At 44.7% G+C, this 24,457-nt stretch overlaps 1 protein-coding gene across 1 annotated transcript in view; it reads left to right on the top strand.

Annotated features, from left to right (window-relative positions):
- Positions 1-470: 470 nt before the first annotated feature.
- The window catches only part of LOC126416961 (kinesin-like protein KIF26A), a 197,664-nt gene continuing 173,677 nt past the window's right edge, over positions 471-24,457 (top strand). The window contains exon 1 of the mRNA XM_050084841.1: positions 471-693. Coding sequence (XP_049940798.1) covers positions 471-693 — 223 coding nt within the window. The remainder of the gene's footprint in view (positions 694-24,457) is intronic.

A 24,457-nucleotide genomic window follows, 5' to 3' on the forward strand; every position in this document is an offset into this window, starting at 1 on the left:
TCTGCGCGACAGTGGTTTCTAAATACTCGAACTCTCTCCGATTCAAACATTCTGACGGGCATATCGGTGCAGTGACGGTGGATCATGCTGGCATGGGCCTAAGGCCTGTAAGAGTTTTTGAGCTCCCCTTCGAGGTCCCAGAGGAAGTTGTCAAGGACGCCTTCCGACCATATGGCAATGTTATCAGCCACGTTGCAGAAAAGTGGCAAACTTTCTCGACGTATAAGGTCTACAATGGTGTGCGCCACATTAAACTTGAGCTTAAGAAACATGTGCCGTCCTATTTGAACATCGGTGGCTGTCGTGCAATCATCATGTACGACGGTCAACCGCGTACCTGTTCCGGATGTGGGCAGGAAGGCCATGTTCAATCGAGCTGCTTACAACGTAGAATTACGCAGATACCAGTGGGAGACTCCGTTTCCCCGACGGGGACGACAATCCTGCCCCTCACGTACGCTCAGACGACGATGTGCACCATAGTTGAGAACGAAACGGGCGATCAGACACATCCATCGACGCCAGAAGTACCACGGGAGGAAGAGGAAGGACCCTCGGTGCCAACCCATATGTCGCCCCCTCCACTGCAACAACAGCAGCAACAGTCCCACGGACTCCAGACGCAACATAACATTCAGAACGCGATGGACGTGGACGCGAACATTGTCCCGACCGCGGCTTTCCTAGCGGAAGGTGATACTGAAACGTCCCCTTTGAACAATTATTCACGACTGTCCTTAAACTGATACACAATATTTTTTTTAGCGCAACGCAATCTGACTTTCAAAAATCCCTACAAAAGAATGGCCCTGACTAACATTAAACTATACCTTTCACAAATCACTTACCTCACAAAAATCTTCGCTGCTCAAGCTACTGCAATACAGCGAGCGCCACTACTGCCAGCTAAATAAAAGATTCAAACTATGGAAGGCACTAACTACTGATAGGGATGGTTAGCAAATGAAAGAGTTTAATAGAGAACAAACAATGTATTTACCTTGATATCATCATATATAAATATAGCAGTTCATGACAAATTTCAAAACTCCGCCATCTCTCTCCCCACATCCACCACTGCTGGCGGCCCACCTCCAACTGCGCAACGCTACGCGCTGTTCACATCCAGCTGCCGCTGCCCAACACTACAATGCCGAGTATTACAACAATGCAAAGCAGCCACAGACTGCACACAGCACAGCCAGTGATTTTCATACAGAGTTGGCGTTACCAATAAAAAACCTAAACAGCCTACTTACATAGAGAAAACATAAACAGCCTACCTACATAGCCCCCATGCTCCCCACAAAAAATTTTACAAATTGGTTTGGGCAGTGCCCAATACAGATTTGAAAAAATTTTTCATAATTACGATAACAAAGAAATCAAATGCACACACTTATTGATACAATGTTGGTCAAAAGCTCAAATTTTCTCACAGTCCATAAAGACAGTCCTGATCGTTCATCACGGTAAAATAGTAGTGTTTTTCTCAAAGTCTGAGCAGTAGAACAAAATGCACACGGAAGTAGTGGATTTCCATGCAGTCTTGAAGACGTAGTGTTGTCCTTCCAACGGAAAGACAGTGCTGACTCTTGACATGCATACAGGTAATGGGCCACAACAGAGCAAACCCACAGCAGAGTCAGTCGAAATTTTGAAGAGTATTGGTAGGTAGGTCATCACAGAGCAGACCCACTGTAGTCCTGGTAGAGATTGTGGTATTGGTGGGCCATCAAAGATGCAGACCCATTATAGTCCTTGTAGAAATAATGGTATTGATGGATCATCAAAGATGTAGACCCACTGTAGTCCTTGTAGAGATAATGGTACTGGTGGGTCATCAATGATGCAGACCCACTGTAGTCCTTGTAGAGACGCCAGCAGCCATCTTTTGCGACTGTGCAGGTGCACAATCACCATTGAAGAGTCTTGCGGATAATATAGCAAGTCCATAAACCACCACTTGTGCACTCACAAAGTTTTCGAAACTGTCCTTAGAACCAACAATGCTGTTATCCAGTTCCTTGCTGAATTATTAACACACGCGCTGTTCACAACCAGCTGCCGCTGCCCAACACTACAATGGCGAGTATTACAACAATGCAAAGCAGCCACAGACTGCACACAGCACAGCCAGTGATTTTCATACAGAGTTGGCGTTACCAATAAAAAACCTAAACAGCCTACTTAAATAGAGAAAACATAAACAGCCTACTTACAATACGACGCTGGATTGCCTCCCACATTCGGATACGGATGTCCACGTTCGAAAGCAACGTTCGCCCCGACGACGCAAGCGACGTCGGCGGACCCCTTCTGACGATTGCCTCCTACACACGGCCGGTCAAGAAGGTGACATCTCATCAGACGGCATGGATATTGCGCCTGCTGAGGATCTAAGTGGTGTAGACGGTTCACTTGCCTATACTACGTGTGCCCAGTTACTTCTTGCACCACAAATGCGGCAGGTCGCGTCGATGGATGCCGATCCGTCTACCTCTACCAAAGACGACGTACGTGAGAGAGATTTAGGTGCCGATCAGCCACACAGCATCGTGTTGCACCCACTGTGGTCGGACGATGTTGAGGAACTTCCTGAAGAGGGCACGGGTGACAGGGGAGGGGGCGGCATTGGGGATGCCACTACTAGCGTGAACGACTCATAATTTGTAACGGGTTTGGTGGGTCCGGCATCTCTTGCGGTTAGCTTTTATTGCCATGACGTCTACCCTAGGTGAAGAGGCTAGGCAGCACACCTTTCGCCTTGCCACAATCAATATCAACGCGATAAGGGCACCACACAAACTGACAATGCTACAACGCATGCTTGATGCGGCGGACATCGACGTGGCCCTCTTACAGGAAGTATGTGTCGCTAGTTTCCCTGACTTCTACGGATATACCGCCCACATCTCCCACGCCTCTACCGATTGTGGTGTGGCTGTTCTGTTACGGGACGGTTTGGCGGCTACGGACGTACTGTACTTACCGAGTGCAAGAGCCATGGCAGTAACTGTAAACGGTGTACGACTCATCAATGTAAATGCCCCTTCAGGATCAGGGAGGCGGAGAGATCGGGCCCGCTTTTTTTCGGAAGATATTACGCGTCTATTTATGGGCCACATAGACGATATGGTGATCGGAGGAGATTTTAACTGTACATTATCTGCATCTGATCAGCAGCCACATCACGTCCCGTGTGCGGAATTGGAAATGCTAGTGCGTGACCTCCACCTGATTGACACGTGGCGCCACATCCATGGCCCAGCTCCTGGTTACACCCATTATACAAGCCATTCATCAAGTCGGTTGGACAGGATTTACGTCACAAGCATCCTTTCGACGGCGACGAGAGGAGCAGAGCTCTGGCCCACTGCATTCACCGACCACACAGCCTATATTTGCACCATTGCCCTCCAACCTGCACGTGTGTGGCGCAGTAGGCCCCCCTGGAAACTGAACGTCGCCCATCTGGACGAGCCGGCATGTAAAGGTGCTGTCGAAGAGTCGTGGACCGCGTCCTTACGGCGTCGTGGTCGGTACCGATCGACCCTCAGTTGGTGGATTGAATGTGCGAAGCCTGCTCTTAGACGCACCTTCATGGCTTACGGCCGGGAAGCAGCGGCATGGAGGAGGAGCACGGAAAACTTTTATTACACCGTCCTACGGGAATGTCTTGCTATGGAGCCCTCACCTGACAGGCAGGTCATAGTCAATCGCGCGAAAGCGCAGCTCGTCTCCTTAGCACGCCATCATTTACAAGGCGCTGTTATACGGTCGCGTGCTCCAGATATGATACAATCAGAAAGGCCATCTATGCACCACGTGCTCATAGAACGCAGGAGGCGCCGCAGGGCACTGGTAACCGACATGATAACCGACGACGGTCGACATGTGGTAGAACAAGCAGATATAGCAGAAGCCTTCTATGGGCATTACGCTCAACTTTATTCAGCAGTGCTCCCTGATATGGCGACGGTAGACACCGTTTCAGCACATGTCCACGGTACAGTTCCACCAGACATGGTACCTAATTTACTGGGAGAAGTGACAGAAGAGGAAGTGCTCGACGCCATTGGTAAAGGTGCTCCCCATAAATCACCAGGAATCGATGGGTTACCATTAGAGTTCTATCGAGCCTTTACACAACTGTTGCTACCGTGTTTGATTGAAATTTGCCAGGAATTGATGTCCCCGGATATAACATTGCCTGCACCATTCTTGGAAGGTCTGATTGTCCCCATCCATAAGCCGAAGGGATGGAATAATGTCCGCGACTATCGTCCCTTAACGTTATTGAACAGCGACTTCAAGATCCTTTCGAGGCTGCTATCAGAACGTATTCGCGGCACACTATTGCACGTCTTGTCCGGCGATCAGACGTCTTTGGGGGGACCCAACAACATCAGCACTGCGTTATGTCGTTACCGAGATCTCATCTCCCTAGCACGGGTGAGACGTTTGCCGGCAGCCCTCGCGTCTATCGACTTTAGCCAGGCTTTTGACCGTGTGGGCTACACTTTCCTCACGGCCGTTCTACGGCGCATGGAATACCCCGACCCCTTTATCACAGTGTTGACACGCCTACTACATGGTGCAACTTCTCGAGTTCTTGTCAATGGAAGACTGACGGCACCCATGCCGATCCGCCGATCAGTACGACAGGGATGTCCATTATCAACATTGTTATTTGCATTGGCCTTAGAACCCTTGTTGTGTGGTCTCCGAGACAGGCTCACTGGGATACAGTTCGGCGGCTCCATCTATCGCTGCACCGCATATGCGGATGATTTGCTGATCGTCATACGAGGAGCTGACGATATGGCCGCGGCTTTGGACTGGATTGCAACCTACGGTACAGCTTCTGGTAGCCAAATCAACGTTGACAAGTCCGTCGCCTTGAGCATCGGGATTGGGCTACCGCAGTAGCACATTGCCCCCTTACGCTTCAGTGATACTGTACGCTGCTTGGGCTTAGATTTCATGAACGACATGCGACGCGCGACGACGCTCAATTATCGACGCCTTCTTAACCAAATTAGGGCCGGAATTGCAAATCAGCGCTTGCGCTCCCTCAACATCGTTCAGCGGGCGTATTATGCCAATGTATACCTTGCGTCCCGCATACCGCATGTCGCCCAAACGCTACCCATTCCGAAGCTCTTGGCTCGTAGCATTATGGCAGCGCTGGGATACTTCGTCACCACTGGTATGTTACTGAAGATCAGATACGTATCTCTTACCCTCCCCAAGGAAAAAGGTGGTCTCGGCCTAGTTAACGTCCATGATAGGGCCATTGCCCTCTATGTTAGCTCACATTTAAGTCTGCTGCGCCGTTGTCCTACGAGCCTCACGAGTCTGCTTCTGACGGCGCTACGTCCTGCTTCACTAAGAGCGCCGGTGCCATTACAGTACATCCCAGCGCCCCTCTTTTATATAGGACGTTTCTATCTAGAACAAAGTTATTGCAGTGTCGCGCTCACGACACCACAAATGGCCACAACTCGACGCCTATATCATGACATGCTGCAACGCCGCCCCCTAAATGTGGTCGAACTAAAATATCCTGACGTACGGTGGCGCGTGGTGTGGAAGACTGTACACGATGCCATGCTTGATTCCGATGTTGTTTCTCAATGGTACGTCGTCGTGAATGGGAAGCTCGTGACGCAAGAACGTCTCTACAATATCCACATGACAGAATCTCCCAATTGTGTGGGTTGTAATGCGGTAGATTCTGACGAGCACCGCCTCAGCTGTGGAGAGGCGGAACCGGTTTGGCACCTAGTGCGGCAGATGCTGGCTTATCTCTAGTGAGTTACGCCGGAGCATATATCTGCACGCACGTTATTGTTTCCGGATGAGACATTTTACCCCAAGACTCGAACCAACTCTGTCACCTGGATACGTGGACATGCCGTCCATTACCTCTGTCGTGACGGACACAAGGATTTCCTTGACTTCTGGCTCTATTTGCAAGAAAGACATCATGCTGTTTCCGGGCATACCAGATATCGACAGTGCTTCGCAAACTACCTATGGAGTGCCTTTCACAGCCCGCCGTGTAGCTGGAATGTTCCAGGCAGTGGCAGATGAGGTCAGAACGAACTGCAAACGACCATATATTGAACAATCTTATCAGTGGGCGCAGTTGCTGGGAAGCCTCACTACGACGTGGTAGCTTTCTTTTCATGCTATTTATGTCTCATATCTTCGATGGCGTCTTCATTCTGTTTTAGTTTTCCAGGCTTGGTTATCTGTGACTGTTCGCACATTGGAAAAAAAAAAAAAAAAAAAAAGAAAAACACGTGGGCAGGAGACCTGCTTTCAAATCCAAATAAATACACAAGAACAAAATAAGAACAAAATGAGCAACAAATAAAATTTAATAAAGTATTATACCCTTTCCTTTCTTCTTTTATTTTATTTTTTTTATACAAAGTTCAGAGGCATATTTAATTTTTGTTCGTTGGCGGAACCTGAAGTGGCGGCGAACGGCCGTCCTAGTTAGCTTCAGGCTGAAAGTGGCGGTGGCACTAGCTTTGTTTTTGTTTTTAGGCTAGATAGGTTTTTGGGGGTAGTATGGGTGATAGGGGCCAACGCCTGAAGTGTACTCCAGTGCAAAAAAAAAAAAAAAAAAAAAAAAAAAAAAAAAGCGCCGTGGTTTGCGTGAGCAGATGTGAAACGAAAGTTATTTGGTTCAAGCCTCCCTCGGGTGAAATTTTTTTTTTATTTAAAAAAAAAAAGAAAAAAGGGTAGCGTCTTTGATTCATAATCAAAATGTCATCGGTCCCGGGTTCGATCCACGCCACTGCCTAAATTTTGATAAATAATCAGCATTGGCGGCTGAAGACTTCCAGCATAAGAAGTCAGCCTCATTCTGTCAACGGCCTTGTCAAAGAGGGCGGAGGAGCGGATAGAGGTTCGGGGCACTCTCTTGTCCTAGGGGTGGGAAATTGCCCCTAAAGGCGGAAGAATCAGCAATGATCAACGACATGAGGATGAAGAAGGCAATGGAAACCACTGCATTAAAGACACGTAACGAGTATCCACAGGACATGTGGCCTGTAATTGAAGAAGTGTCATGATGATCTCTCCATAGGCAAAAGATTCCGGAATAGTCCCCCATTCGGATCTCCGGGACGGGACTGCCAAGGGGGAGGTTACCATGAGAAAAAGATTGAATAAGCAACGAAAAGATAACGTTCTACGAGTTGGGGCGTGGAATGTCAGAAGCTTGAACGTGGTAGGGAAACTAGAAAATCTGAAAAGGGAAATGCAAAGGCTCAATCTAGATATGGTAGGGGCCAGTGAAGTGAAGTGGAAGGAAGACAAGGATTTCTGGTCAGACGAATGTCGGGTAATATCAACAGCAGCAGCAAATGGTATAACAGGGGTAGGATTCGTTATGAATAGGAAGGTAGGGCAGAGGGTGTGTTACTGTGAACAGTTCAGTGACCGGGTTGTTCTAATCAGAATCGACAGCAGACCAACACCGACAACGATAGTTCAGGTATACATGCCGACATCGCAAGCTGAAGATGAACAGATAGAGAAAGTGTATGAGGATATTGAAAGGGTAATGCAGTATGCAAAGGGGGACGAAAATCTAATAGTCATGGGCGACTGGAATGCTGTTGTAGGGGAAGGAGTAGAAGAAAAGGTTACAGGAGAATATGGGCTTGGGACAAGGAATGAAAGAGGAGAAAGGCCAATTGAGTTCTGTAACAAGTTTCAGCTAGTAATAGCCAATACCCTGTTCAAGAATCACAAGAGGAGGAGGTATACTTGGAAAAGGCCGGGAGATACGGGAAGATTTCAATTAGATTACATCATGGTCAGACAGAGATTCCAAAATCAGATACTGGGATGTAAGGCGTACCCAGGAGCAGATATAGACTCAGATCACAATATAGTAGTGATAAAGAGTAGGCTGAAGTTCAAGACATTAGTCAGGAAGAATCAATACGCAAAGAAGTGGGATACGGAAGTACTAAGGAATGACGAGATACGTTTGAAGTTCTCTAACGCTATAGATACAGCAATAAGGAATAGCGCAGTAGGCAGTACAGTTGAAGAGGAATGGACATCTCTAAAAAGGGCCATCACAGAAGTTGGGAAGGAAAACATAGGTACAAAGAAGGTAGCTGCGACGAAACCATGGGTAACAGAAGAAATACTTTAGTTGATTGATGAAAGGAGGAAGTACAAACATGTTCCGGGAAAATCAGGAATACAGAAATACAAGTCGCTGAGGAATCAAATAAATAGGAAGTGCACGGAAGCTAAGACGAAATGGCTGCAGGAAAAATGTCAAGACATCGAAAAAGATATGATTGTCGGAAGGACAGACTCAGCATACAGGAATGTCAAAACAACCTTTGGTGACATTAAAAGCAACGGTGGTAACATTAAGAGTGCAACGGGAATTCCACTGTTAAATGCAGAGGAGAGAGCAGATAGGTGGAAAGAATACATTGAAAGCCTCTATGAGGGTGAAGACTTGTCTGATGTGATAGAAGAAGAAACAGGAGTCGATATAGAGGAGATAGGGGACCCAGTATTAGAATCGGAATTTAAAAGAGCTTTGGAAGACTTACGGTCAAATAAGGCAGAAGGGACGGATAACATTCCATCAGAATTTCTAAAATCATTGAGGGAAGTGGCAACAAAACGACTATTCACGTTGGTGTGTAGAATATATAAGTCTGGCGACTTACCATCTGACTTTCGGAAAAGCATCATCCACACAATTCCGAAGACGGCAAGAGCTGACAAGTGCGAGAATTATCGCACAATCAGCTTAACAGCTCATGCATCGAAGCTGCTTACAAGAATAATATACAGAAGAATGGAAAAGAAAATTGAGAATGCGCTAGGTGACGACCAGTTTGGCTTAAGGAAAAGTAAAGGGACGAGCGAGGCAATTCTGACGTTGCGGCTAATAATGGAAGCAAGGCTAAAGAAAAATCAAGACACTTTCATAGGATTTGTCGACCTTGGAAAAGCGTTCGACAATATAAAATGGTGCAAGCTGTTCGAGATTCTGAAAAAAGTAGGGGTAAGCTATAGGGAGAGGCGGGTCATATACAATATGTACAACAACCAAGAGGGAATAATAAGAGTGGACGATCAGGAACGAAGTGCTCGTATTAAGAAGGGTGTAAGACAAGGCTGTAGCCTTTCGCCCCTACTCTGCAATCTGTACATCGAGGAAGCAATGATGGAAATAAAAGAAAGGTTCAGGAGTGGAATTAAAATACAAGGTGAAAGGATATCAATGATACGATTCACTGATGACATTGCTATTCTGAGTTAAAGTGAAGAAGAATTAAATGATCTGCTGAACGGAATGAACAGTCTAATGAGTACACAGTATGGTTTGAGAGTAAATCGCAGAAAGACGAAGGTAATGAGAAGTAGTAGAAATGAGAACAGGATTGATGGTCACGAAGTCAATGAAGTTAAGGAATTCTGCTACGTGGGCAGTAAAATAACCAATGATGGACGGAGCAAGGAGGACATCAAAAGCAGACTCGCTATGGCAAAAAAGGCATTTCTGGCCAAGAGAAGTCTACTAATATCAAATACTAGCCTTAATTTGAGGAAGAAATTTCTGAGGATGTACGTCTGGAGTACAGTATTGTCTGGTAGTGAATCAGAAGAGAATCGAAGCATCTGACATGTGGTGCTATAGACGAATGTTGAAAATTATGTGGACTGATAAGGTAAGGAATGCGGAGGTTCTACGCAGAATCGGAGGGGAAAGGAATATGTGGAAAACACTGATAGGGAGAAGGGACAGGATGATAGGACATATTCTAAGACATGAGGGAATGACTTCCATGGTACTAGAGGGAGCTGTAGATGGCAAAAACTGTAGAGGAAGATAGAGACTGGAATACGTCAAGCAAATAATTGAGGATGTAGGTTGCAAGTGCTACTCTGAGATGAAGTTGTTAGCACAGGAAAGGTATTCGTGGCGGGCTGCTTAAAAAAAAATACTTCGAACGCTTGATGGGGCATTCAGTGGCACAGCGCTCTATTGAGAAACTATTGTCCTTTGCAGTGGGAAGCCACGGAAAATAGTACATTAACTGAAGTATAGCGAATGGCAAGAACAATTCAAGTACAGCCTGCCGTCGTACAGAGAAGCAAACACTACAAGTCGTTGTAACCAAGTCGTAATTTAAATCTTCCTCCTGACCTAGCAGCAATGATGGTTCTGTTTCAGCACTAATTTTTCCTGGTGAAAATAAAAATAAGGTAAAGATCGTCACCAAGGGTGGTTTAAACTCGGTCCAGAAAGAAAGAATGTACGGAAGGTACACACACATACAGTGTATATTACGCTTAAATAAAATGTGTTCATTTTCCAAAAAACAGCTGAGTAAGTAGCTACCATACGGCACAACTCCACACGCTCCGATATTTAACATCAGAAGTGATAATATTTTGGATTTTTTTAGCACTGAGGACGACTTGTTTTTCCATCTCCATCGTGTTCTCGGCCAGTCTGGTCACTTTCCAATAAAATCCTTATCGTAGCTCAGCTTGTATCACATATTCTGAATTACACTGTACAATATATTGAATATTTGTTCACAAATCACCCACCACTACTCCGTTTTATACATATATTTATTATTTTATTTCTTTTCATTCCTCACCTACAAAATCAGAGACCTCTTAGCTAAATACGAAGGAACACCACCCACAAACCTTGGTTATATCTACCGTGCCTGACATATAATCTAAGCTTCCAGCAGGGGAGGAGGACATGAAATGAAACTTCACGGATTGAGAGTCAAACATAACATACTGCAGAGCGATATGGAGAGGGACAAGCATGTAATGGCAGTTGTGGGGAAGGCGGATAGTCGTCTTCGGTTCATGTGTAAAGGAGACCGACTATAAAACACTAATACAACCTATTCTTGAGTACTGCTCGAGCGTTTGGGATCCCTATCAGGTCGGATTGAGGGAGGACATAGAAGCAATTCAGAGGCGGGCTACTAGATTTTTTACTGGTAAGTTTGATCATCACGCGAGTGTTACGGAAATGCTTCAGGAACTGTGGACAGGTTAGCCTGTAACCGAAATTGCAGATCTGAAGATAGTTCTGGAGGAACCGAAACCGGTCAATCAAGACAGGTTATAAGCAACAGTGTATCAAAAGTGATTGCGGTATCCCTGCAGACATTATGTCTGTTTTTGCAGACATTTAAATTTATAAATGAAAGATTTCAATTAAATAAAATCTGCGGGTACTATCTTAACGACTTTAAATGATGAGTATGATAGTAGAAGTACTTTTGAGAATGTGGTATATTTCTGCAAAACACTTATCGGTGTCGATGGTCCAGCAATTAAATAAAATATAAGTTGAATAACAGGGAAACAATAGATTCCTACAGCACCTGACTAGTTATGAACAACAACAAAGCAACGCACACTACGTCATCACTGTAGAAGCCACGGAAATCTCACAAGTGCACAAGTCAGCACTACGAAATATTTCTATCTTCCGCAACCACGTGCCAACCGCTCCACACTCTCCAAGTCCCTCTCGCGACTGTGCGTCCGACGCGCCGTCCCGTCCAGCACTTCTCGTGTTCAGTGCGACTGTCCCTCTCGCCGCCCTCTCCCGAACTCGCTTCCATCCAGTCTCCCCATTCACGAGCGCTGTGATTGGCTAGAGCGCCAGCGCCATGTCTTCAATCCAACGTACACTCACAAATACATTTAAACACATAGGAAACACTGGAGATACATTAAAATAGCTTGAAATTCAATAAATATTCTTACGGATGGACCTTAAACACGCTCTAACACACATTATTAGATACATAAACAACTTAAATAAACTTGTATCAATGGAATAGCAACAAAAGGAAGGCCATTAGCCTAATCTCTCTGTGCTTTCTAAAACACCGTAAATATTTAACCAATTTCTTCATGAATAGTATATACCGGATATAAACAAAGACATAGGTGAATAAATATATTTATAAGCATGCTGCTAACGTTTTTTTTTCGTGTAACTGTGGAGTACTTATGGCCTGATGCGATCGATAGTAATCGGCCACTTTGACCTCCAATAACTTATGTACTATTCAAGTTTCATCCCTGTAATTCATACCAATTTAGGTTTACACTAATAGCTTTCCAAAGACAAAATCGGATGAAGCGTTTATATTTTGGAATTTCGTTGCTGCGTGTTACTTCTGTAATTTACAGTCAGGAGGAGGAGGACATTAGTGTTCAACATCCCGTCGACAACGAGGTCATTAGAGACGGAGCGCAAGCTCGGGTGAGGGAAGGATGAGGAAGGAAATCGGCCGTGCCCTTTCAAAGGAACCATCCCGGCATTTGCCTGATGCGATTTATGGAAATCACGGAAAACCTAAATCAGGATGGCCGGAGAAGGGATTGAACCGTCGTCCTCCCGAATGCGAGTCGAGTGTGCTAACCACTGCGCTACCTCGCTCGGTAATTTACAGTCAGATACTGAATTTTAAACTAACAAAGATATTCAAAATCTGATTTCACCAACAGAATCGTCGTGCAAAGAATGGTAATGTACATGTTTCTTTTTGGTGTATCATGCTTCATCTGGCTACTATTAATTTCTACACGAACTGTGAAGTGTCGGAAATTAAGGTTTCACAAAGTCCGCCATCTTTGGCAATCCCGGCGCACAGCGTCACCAAAGAATTCCCAGCCATGTGTTCGATGGACCACGCGGTCCGGCCGTTTTGCGGCATCACTAGCTTGCTAACGAGCAACGCCTTGCCGAGCGGTCCGAGCGGTGGCCGCCAATTCTGAACTTTGAATATTTTCTGGCCGCCACGACTCGCCCGTTACCTCACAACGTACTTCTGTGCCGTCAGACTTTCATCAGTTATTACCAGCCGTTACATGAAGTTCAGTAGCCCGGGAGTAACACCGCCGTGCGTCTCCAAAGCATTGGAAGAGTGGGACTTCTCCCATTGTCGCCATCATACTCGACAATATTTGTCCCCTGGGGTCATGAAGAACCATGACTCATCTTTGATAACAATGCGACGTCACTCATCAACAATTACTACTTCTCGGCTGCGACACGTCTCTAGACTCAGCCGTTTGTATCGTGGTTTTAACGGAAGCGTATGGACACATGGGACGTTAATTTCCTAATCTTCTACCGCTAGTCTCCTGCCATTGATGAGGGATGACTCAGAAGATACTGGCGGAACTAAAGCTGTAAAGACGGGTCATGAATCGTGCTTGGGTAGCTCAGTTGGTAGAGCACTTGCCCGCGAAGGACAAGGTCCCGAGTTCGCTTCTCGGACCGGCACACAGTTTTCATCTTTCAGATCGTTGCAAGGAATATCTTAGACCGGACAGCAGGCACGGATGTAAACGGATTACGATGTGCGTGGCGCACAATACCACTTGTGGTGGTCTGACGTGCTTGACAGGATCTTCTACGAAGACAGTGAGCCTACCCTCGCGTTTCCGTGCAGGCCAGCAGCGGACCACTGTAACATACGAATCCACCGCAAATATGGGTACTGCATGGTTTGACCAGCCAGCTAAATGCAGACTCGCAATAATGCTCTTTTAAAAATCTAATTTTGGTGTCTCACAAAAGTACACTAAATCTCCGAGCCCTTCACAATAGTCACTGAACATCTGACGCTGTTAACAGCCCTTACATACACCAGGAAACATTTTAACAACGCTAATACAATCTGGCGAGCGATGTACCAGTTACAGGCATCGCAGTTCCAATTATTTACATTGCACCTATGCTGTGCACGTGTACGAAGCTACACTGGCATTCGACCATGTCATTAGTATGGTTCACCCTATGATAGAAAGTGCTTCTTTCACTTAATTCTCGGACGTTAGGTTCCAGAAAATAACGTGAAGCCTAGTGTATATGACTGTATTACTTCATATGTGTAGAAAGTAAAGTTGACGTCTTGATCGACGTTTTTCGTAGAATGAGCTTTCAGAACGAGTGTGGTAAGCTTTTTGTCGTTCCGTAGGCAGCATATCACTTGTGATCTTGTATAATGTGCAAACAGACAATACTGGTATTACTTAAAGCTCCATTCCTCGTAGGAATTACGACATGTTTCTGCAAACGGCCGCGAAGGATAACGTCTTCATCAGTAATATGAATCATGGTTCTAAGGTTGACGGCATCGCGTTTCTTCATACTGTGCGCAGCTTATTTCTACATTGTCTTCCATGGTCTGCCATATGGAAAGTTACTGCAAAAAGGGAGGTTAGTTAAGATTCTTAAATATTTCTCCAATATTTTATAGTAATTCTGCGACCTGTACTGACAGTTTTAATATCACACAGTGCCTATCGATGTGTTGTTTTCTAATAAAACAGTTTTGACGTTTAATAATATTAACTTATTATTATAGGCCTACCTGCTGAGATCTTCTCGCATTAAATCTCTGGTTCCACAGATATTTGAGTTGCCTGTTTCAGAAAATTCCCTCCTCAATCTGTTGTCGGGTTGGTCGCTATTTTTTCCGCTACCATTGCTTGGGATCGAATATTTTACGTTTTATGGATTTAATCGTTTCGGAAATCGTTCTTTAAGATTCCTTTTTCACAAAGATTAAATAATCAATACATCATGGCTGAGGGAGATGTTCTTGTGTAGGTGTGTACATTTTCAGTTATTTTTTCCTACATTCTACTACTTCAGTTCAACTTTTTTACTTGTACGTACTGTATACCGACTAATTATTCCCATCTCCTTCCGGGACACAAAAGTCCCCATCAACGTAAAATTTTAATTTTTCCGTCCCTTTTGAAGTGGCAGTTCACCCTGCATGTAGAATGTAGAATACGTTTTCGTATATAAATACTGTATCTACTGGATATTTTTTACTATCCTCTCCCCCCCCCCCCCCCAGTCTTCCCAAAAGCACCGTTACGTTCATGCGAGATACCTGATAGTCGTTCATCTGCGCTGTCATCAGTTAGTCAATTGGTGAGAAATCGCCGACGACGGTACGCTACGAGACCTACACAAAACAAGTGGCTGGTGTTTACGACGCACACGTGCCATCTTGTGCAGGCAGCCGCGGAACAGTGACAGGACACTGTAGTATGAGCTTGCGTGTATGATATATTGACAATTATCCAATAATTAGTCTTTTTCTACGGTGAGAGTTCATGCTGATCACATGTCCAACGATCATAGATCGCTCCGCGTACTGCCTTGTAGCCACTAGTCAGCAACACGGAGTGGGTCTAATCCGTAAGTAGTGTTTATGTTTACCCAACATCCACACATCTGTTACGCCCTACATCTTTGATCATCTGTTTTGCGGACTGTTTGTCCGAACAGCTCTTCAACAGCTGTTCAAAGCCAAGTCAATTACTTTTGAGTTCAATAGCTGACGCTCAAGTAATTGCACCGTTCTTCTGGAATACACTTTTTTAAAGATTCCTTCCCTCTGCTAGACTTTCTACTATTACTTCATTCTTTTACGGAGACTTACAATGCTTCATACTGTCTGTATCAATTTCTCGGGTTATAATTTTCGCTCTCTTACAATAACGAACATCAGACGTATTTAAAGAAATTTTTTTTACTCACCCGTCAGTATTTGATACAGCACAAGAGGATACAATGTGACCGTCCGGTTTGCCGAGCGCTGTACGCAAGCGGGGTGCACTCAGCCCTAGTGAGGCAAATTAAGGAGCTACTTGACTGAGAAGTAGCGGCTCCGGTCACGAAAACCGACAACACCCCTCCATACCCGGATCAAGTGACGCCTAAAGGCTGAAGATAACACGTCGGTTGGTTAACACCACTGGGACTTCCGGTCCCTGTTCGAACGGAGTTTATTTTTTAGAGGCTACAATAATATTTTTTTCCTTTCTTGCTGCCATCTTAGGTGATCGATCTTCTGTCTCTCAGAATTTTATATATACTGAACCGCCAAAGAAACTCGTATGGGCGTACGTATTCAAATACAGACATTTAAACAGGCAGAATACGGAGCTACGGTCGGCAACGCCTATATAAGACATCAAGTGTCTGACGCAGTTGTTAAATCGGTTACTGCTACTACAATGGCAGGTTATCAAGATTGAAGAGAGTTTGTACGTGGTTTTGTAGTCGGCGCACGAGCGATGGGACACAGCATCTCCGGGTAGCGATGAAGTGGAGATTTCCCCGTACGACCACTTCAAGAGTGTACCGTGAGTATCAGGAATTTGGTAAAACATCAAATCTTCGACATTGTTGGGCCCGGTAAGAGATCCTGCAAGAATGGGACCAACAACGACTGAAGAGAATTGTTCAGCGTGACGGACTGGCAACCCTTCCGCAAATTGGTGCGGACTTCAATGCTAGGCCATCAACAAGTGTCAGCGTGCGAACCATTCAACGAATATGGACTTTCGGAACCGAAGGCCCACTCGTGTACCCGTGTTGATTGCTCGACACAAGGCTTTACGCCTCACCTGGGTCCATCAACACCAACATTGAACTGTTGATGCCTGGAAACATGTTGCCTGTTCGAACGACTCTCGTTTCAAATTGTATCGAGATGGTGGACGTGTACGGTTACGGAGACAACCTTATGAATCCTTGGACCCTGCATGTCAGCAGGGGACTGTTCAAGATGGTGGAATTTCTATAATGCTGTGGGGCGTGTGCAGTTGGAATGATGTGGAACTTCTGATACGTCTAGATACGACTCTGACTGGTGACACGTAAGTAAGCTTCCTGTCCGATCACCTGTATTCATTCATGTCCATTGTGCATTCCGACTGACTTGGGCAATTCTTGTAGGACAATGCAACACCGCACACGTACAGAATTTTCTACAGAGTGGCTCCAGGAACACTTTTTTGAGTTTAAACATTTCCGCTTGCCGCCAAACTCCCCAGACATGACCATTATTGAGTATATCTGGTATGCCTTGCAACGTGCTGTTCAGAAGAGATCTCCACCCTCTCGCACTCTTACTGGTTTATGGACAGCCCTGCAGGATTCATGGCGTCAGTTCCCCCCAGGACTACTTCAGACATTATTCGAGTCCATGCCACATCGTGTTGCGGCACTTCTGGGTGCTCGCGGGGACCGTACACGATATTAGCACGTGCACCAGTTCCTCTGGCTCTTCAGTGTATTTCGATTTTGTTTCCTGTGCTTATACTACGCATCGATGGAGGACTAGGCTCTGTAGAAGAAATGGATAAGTTGTCACTTTAAAGCTAAGGGACTACTGAAAGGAACCTTCATATACATCGTTTGTACTATTATATTACGCCGGCCGGAGTGGCCACGCGGTTCTGGGCGCTACAGTCTGGAGCCGAGCGACCGCTACGGTCGCAGGTTCGAATCCTGCCTCGGGCATGGATGTGTGTAATGTCCTTAGGTCAATTAGTTATAAGTTCTAGCCGACTGATGACCTCAGAAGTTAAGTTGCATAGTGCTCAGAGCCATTTGAACCATTTTTTTATATTACGTTTGTTTTCATTTCTGAGGCTGTGAGAACCATTATTTATTACTGTATCCATAAACTGCAACTACTATGTTTTCATTGTGTTGTCATCACTTAATGAGACAAAGTATCCGGGAACGACTTCTACCTCATGAATTGTGAGGATTACTATAAGACAGTTTGGTCGTGCACATGATTCTTCTCCGCCGACTCATCTGGAATTGACTGGCGGACATTCAGGCTTGGAAATAAAGGACAACCACCTGTAATCTTGTAACTTTATAGGGTGTTCGGTACGCAGAGAAAGCTTCAAGATCCACAAAGGTGCTAGTGGTGTTAAAGAAAGCTTAAACTGCTAAAATATAATAAGGCCACAGAAGGCTGCTGCCAGGGGGCATCACTGTGCAGGTCGGACGAGGGGATGCGAGGGACGTCCAGAACGTCCCACTTGGCCCCCAGTCGGTCGACTCCTGTGGTCGCCCCAGGAACTGCCTGCACTGACGTTGACCCTGCACCCGTGGTCGAGTGGGAGATCATTACAAAGCCTGGCAGGCAGCGAAAATCTTTCCGAGGGGCCGATCGTAGGGCCTCCAAGGTTTGTTTGACGAACAGTTTTCGGGCGTTATTGTGGCTGACGATGTCTCTAAGCCTGATGCAGTCGTCCACCCCCTTACAGAGGATGCTTCTCGGCTTGCAACGTCTGGGAATTCACAGACGGTGAGTTTTCTGGTGGTTGGGAGCTCCAACGTTAGGCGTGTAATGGGGCCCCTTAAGAAGAAGGTTGCCAAGTCGGGGAAGGGTGCCAGTGTGCATTCTATGGGCATTTCGGGTGGAGTCATTCCGGATGTGGAAAGGGTGCTTCCGGATGCCATGAAGAGTACAGGGTGGAACCAACTGCATGGTAACTCATGTCGGTACCAATGACGTGTTTCACTTTAGATCGGAGGAGATTCTCTCTGGTTTCGGGTGGCTAGCGGAAATGGTAAAGACTGCCAGTCTTTATTGCGAGATTAAGGCGGAGCTCACCATCTGCAGCATCGTCGATAGAACCGACTGTGGTCGTTTGGTGCAGAGCCGAGTGGAGGGTCTGAGTCAGAGGCTCAGGCGGTTCTGTGCCGTGTAGGCTGCATCCTGGACTTGCGCCATCGGGTGGTGTTTAGATAGGAAGATTAAATACAGTTGGTGGTGGAGTATTTATTGCTGTCAGAAGTAGTTTGCCTTGTAGTGAAATTGAAGTAGATAGTTCCTGCGAAACTGTATGGGTAGAGGTTATGCTTGACAGTCGGACTAAAGTATTAATGGGATCGTTTTACCGACCCCCGACTCAGAAGATATAGTTGCTGAACATTTCATGGAAAATTTGAGTCTCATTTCAAATAGGTACCCTAATCATACAATTATAGTCGATGGTGACTCAATCTACCATCGATATGCTGGAAAAATTACACGTTTAAAGCCGACGGCAAGCATAAAACGTCATCCGAAATTGTACTGAATGCTTTCACAGAAAATTATTTTTAACAGTTAGCTCATGAGCCCACTCGAAGCGTAAATAGTTGCGAAAGCATACTTCACCTCGTAGCAACAGATAAACCTGGATAAATAGTGAGTATCGTGCCGAATACAGAGATTAGCGACCACGAGGCAGTTGCTGCTAGGCTGAATACCATAACACCTACAACTATCAAAAAGAAACGCAAAGTACATCTATTTAAAGAAGCTGATAAAAATGCTCTTGACGCAACGTTAAGAGACAGTCTTCACTCCTTCCGATCTGAACATGTAAGCGTAAAAAAGTTATAGAATGATTTCAAAAAGAGATTGAGAGATACATACCACATACATTAATAACTGATGGTACTGATCCCCCATGGTTCACAAAACGGGTCAGATCGCTGTTGCAGAAGCAGTGGAAAAAGTGTGCCAAATTTAAAAGAACGAAAAATCCCCAAGACTCACAAAGTTTTGCAGAAGTTCGAAATATAGAGCGCACTTCAATGCGAGATACTTTCAATAATTTCCACAACGAAATTCTGTCTCGAAATCTGGCAAACATAAAGCTCACCAGTGGCAAGACGCAATTAATACATTTACTACGCGATAACACCGGTGAAGTCACTGTTATTAAACTCCTTCATCAAAGACGACGAAGTAAATATTCCTGCATTCCAATCAAGAACAGCTGCCAAGATGAGAAACATAGAAGTAGATTTCCTCGGTGTTGCAAAGCAGCTTAAATCACTTAATAAAGGTAAGGCCTCCTGTGCAGATTGTATACCACTTAGGTTACTCTCAGAGTTTGCTGATACAATAGCTCCATATTTAGCAATTATATACAACCGCTCGCTCACAGAAATAGCCGTACCTAAAGACTGGAAAATTGCCCAAGTCACACCAATACTTAGAAAGGGAAGTAGGAGTAATCCGCTGAATTACAGTCCCATATCACTAACATCGATTGGCAGTTGAGTTTCGGAACATATACTGCGTTCGAACATTATGAATTACCTCGAAGAGAACGATTTATTGACACATAGTCAGCACAGATTCAGAAAATGTCGTTTTTCTGAAACACAACTAGTTCTTTATACTCATGAAGTAATGAGTGCTATCGATAAGGGATGTCAAATTGATTCCATATTTTTAGATTTACAGAAGGCTTTCGACACCGTTCTTCACAAGCGTCTTCGAACCAATTTCGTGGTTATAGAATATTACCTCAGTTGTGCGACTGGATTCGTGATTTCCTGTCAGATAGGTCACAGTTCGTAGTAATAGACGGAAAGTCATCGAGTAAAACCGATGTAATATCCGGAAGTGTTATAGGCCCTGTATTGTTCCTGATCTATATTAACGATATAGGAGACAATCTGAGTAGCCGTCTTAGATTTTCTGCAGATGATGCTGTCATTTATCGTCTTGTAAAGTCAACAGATGACTAAAACGAATTGCAAAATGATTTAGATAAGATTTCTGCATGGTGCGAAACGTGGCAATTGACCATGAATTTAAAAAAAAGTGTGAAGTTCGTCACATGAGTACTAAAAGAAGTCCGCTAAGATTCGATTACGCGATAAGTCACACAAACATGAAGGCTGTAAATTCAACTAAGTACTTTGGGATTCCAGTTACAAATAACTTAAATTGGAACGATCACGCATATACTGTTGTGGGCAGAGCAAACCAAAGACTGTGATTCTTTGGCAGAACACTTAGAAGGTGCAACAAGTCTACTAAAGAGACTGCTTATACCACGCTTGTCCGCCCTAGTCTGGAATGTTGGTGTGCGGTGTGGGATCGGCATCAGGTGGGACTGACGGATGACATCGAAAAAAGTACAAAGAAGGGCAGCTCGTTTTGTACTATCGCGAAGTAGCGAAGATAGTGCCACTAATATGATATGTGAATTGGAGTGGCTGTCATTCAAACAAAGGAGTTTTTCGTTCCGACGGGATCTTCCCACGAAATTTGAATCATCAGTTTTCTCCTCCAATGGCGTAAACATTCTTTTGCCACCCATCTACATAGCGAGGAATGATCATCACGATAAAATAAGAGAAATCAGGGAACGCACAGAAAAATTGAAGTGCTCGTTTTCCCCACGGGCCTTTCGAGAGTAGAACGGTAGAGAGAGATAGCTTGAAGGTGGTTCATTGAACCCTCTGCCAGGAACTGTATTGTGAATAGCGGAGTAATCACGTAGATGTAGATATAGATGTTGCAGAATTCCTGGGTCAGAATTCTCTATTTAATTAGCTCCACTCTTGACCAAAATTTACTGCAAGTCACTTGAGCAACCAAACATACCTTCTCACTGGAAAAGTGTACAGGTCATATCCCTCCATCAAAATGAGGTCGAACCGATCTATAGAATTATCATACTACATAACTCGTATCCATTTGCTGCTGTCTCGACACTTCTTGTAATGCCAGTAGTGCTTATTAACATGTCTACTCACGTTTGCTATAGCGTGTGACGGTACATGTTACTCCTCAACCTTACTGGAATTCTCTCTGAGACAGTTAGTAGACATTACATTAGAAACTTAAATACCTGCTGTCATTGGTGATTGTGCGTCACATATCGGCCAGTGTCTTAATCAAAGCCTACACAAAATCCACGATACTGGAGACAATAGACCTCTTCACGAAGCCAGTAGCGATTATTTATCGCCATGTCATACTTTCTTCAAATTAGTGTCAATCTGTGCTGGTACCCATTCGCTCTTCGACGACAGGAAGACAACAAAAAGTAACTTACTTTCGTACTATTATCTGTTAATGGTATACATTTCACGAGACGTTGAAGTACCGCGTCAATCACCAAGAAGGGCATCTATCTAAGAGTTTCAAGAAATAAGCTACACATGTCGTGCCACGCTAATGCCATTGCCCAACAGGAGTGGCGCATTGTCATAAGAGAATACATGTTCTGCGTTTCCTGTAGACACTTTTTTACTGCAGTGTGTTTAACAGGAGCAGTATAGTGTGGGACTGAAGTGTCATGCGAACTGAAAACGTACTCCAATGCCGAAGTACGCAGGACAGAGCGATACTTGTGGACAAAACGTCTCAATTTTACACAGATTCACCGTGAAATTCTGGCGATATATGGACCAAATGCAATGTCGTGTGCAGCTCTAGTCAAAAGGCGTGAACAAACAGGTCACGTCCGCAATGCTGCTGATCATAAAAGTCCAAACCTTCATTAAGGTGCCGTGCACTTACAAACATATTTTAAATTTCCTTTTTTTCTTCATTTAAAAATTTAAGCCTGACACAAATATCTTTTTACTTTGATTCAGTCCAGTTTTCTATACAAGACAACCACAAAACATACAGCGATTCCTCCTTTCGGAATGAGGGGCTGCAAACAATAATGAAAGGCACTACATTTTTATTGTAATATTGATTGGCGACTACATAGATTGCTGTGTGCACAACGACCATATGATAAATAAAATTAGAAGCAAGGTCAGCATTGGCCGTAATTTTGATAATTTATTAACACCAAACTCAAATCTCGATCACATAATGATCATTTTCAGTGCTTTTGCGTACAAATTAAAGCTCGTAGGAACTAGTGTCTAGTTATTATCAGTAACAGAAGCTATGAATTGATCACAATAATTATAGTAATAAATGATTTTAGGATCTTCTTTTGCGATCCACAGCCGTGACACGTGGCTAACAGCAAACCTATGTATTTTCTTAAGGCATTGTAGGAATCGAAGTACTATGTTCAGTCATATCTAAAATCGAAATGACCTTCTAGTGTATTAAGAAGAAGAAAATGTGACAACCTCTCTGCTTTCTTCGCTTTCTTATTGTTGTTTCTTCGAGTAATGTAGGACTTCTCAGAAACACCTAACCCGTGCTCCGTCTTCGTTTGCATTTCCCCAACCCACTTGTTGATGAACTGTAAGCTTGGATTCTCATTTCACAAAACCCACAAATGCAAGTGGACTAATGAACTGAAAGGACAGCAGATTGTATTACACAGTGAGAAACGGGTTTCATACGCAAGCTACGACATAGAGACCTTTTTGGTGCATCGTTACTCCCTGACACAGTGCAGCGTCATTTATTCGCTTTACAAATAAATACATAGGATAGGGAGTTAAGTTGATTTGGGGGAGGAGACCAAACTGCGAGGTCATCGGTTTCATCGGGTTAGGGTTTTGTGGCGGCGTTCGTAGCGACAAACAATTCGCTGTAGAACGGCTTACGAAGTCACCGCCACACTTTTAATAGCGGGCCGACCGGTCCGCTGGAACAGTGAACAGAAAGATGAAAACCCAAACACTCTGATTAAATAAAAGTCGGTACTTATCTTTATTAACGAAGATACAGAAACACAGTAGTGAACTCCGTGTCTACAGAAATCTGTCTAGTTCGAGTCGGAGCGGCTAGGTCAACGTCGGCTGACGACAAACAACAACTCTGCTGCGATGAACACACAACTGACTAGCAAGTACACCATTCGGTGGCGAGTATACAGCTGAGCGGCGAATTCAGAACTGTCCTAGCGCTCGCGACTCCAGCGCTTAAGAAACCAGAAGCCAGCGGTGGCGCGCGCAGACTTGCGGCGATTTCCTGTCTCGCTGGCGCTGCTTATGCGGACGGCGTCCGGACTTTGATGCTGCCAACAATTTGGCAGCGGGCTCGGGTGGCATTACTGGCTAGGATACAACATAGGGAAGGATGAGGAAGGAAGTCGGCCCTGCCCTTTCAAAGGAACCATCTCGGCATTTGCCTGAAGCGATTTAGGGAAATCACGGAACACCTAATTCAGGGTGGCCGGACGCAGGATTGAACCGTCGTCCTCCCGAATGCAAGTCCAGTGTGCTAACCAGTGAGCCACCTCACTCGGTCAAAGGATTAGGGTTTACCACCTCAGTCACGTAGTTCCGCACTGGCTTCAGGGAGTATATTACTATGAAAGAATAAATGCTACTTGCACATTTTCGATATTCGATCAGTTAGCTTTTCTACTTTACGTTATCGTAGTCTTTTAGTTTCAACCTACGCAACTTTCATATACAGGTTTCGCCGTAACTCATTCGTCACTAGCAATCTTTATACTTCGTTTCGCCTACCGTAGTAGTAGTTAGCTGTGAACCTCATTAGCACTTTGTACCCACACGTTAGTTGCCACTAACAGCTGTATGTTATGTTAGTTGTTGTCTGAGAAACAATGAATAGGAATAAAGTTAACTACAGAACAGCGTATATTTGTTTAGCAAACCTGGTGAAACATGATCGTAAATAGTCATGCTTGTGACTTGTCTGTGAAACGTTTTCCAAACATCCAATCTTCAAGTCGACTAGCTATTACTAATCTAAAGATTTGAAGAGACTGTGTCAGTAGCAGAATTGCCTCGTTCAGGCGGGTCAAAGTGTTGTCAGTAGGGATAGGAACACAGCAATCAGTCGCACTCACATTGGGTTTTTATTATTCTTGCATATCCAGATTTCTG

This window comes from Schistocerca serialis, chromosome 8 (genome assembly GCF_023864345.2).
Source record: "Schistocerca serialis cubense isolate TAMUIC-IGC-003099 chromosome 8, iqSchSeri2.2, whole genome shotgun sequence".
NCBI lineage: Eukaryota > Metazoa > Arthropoda > Insecta > Orthoptera > Acrididae > Schistocerca > Schistocerca serialis.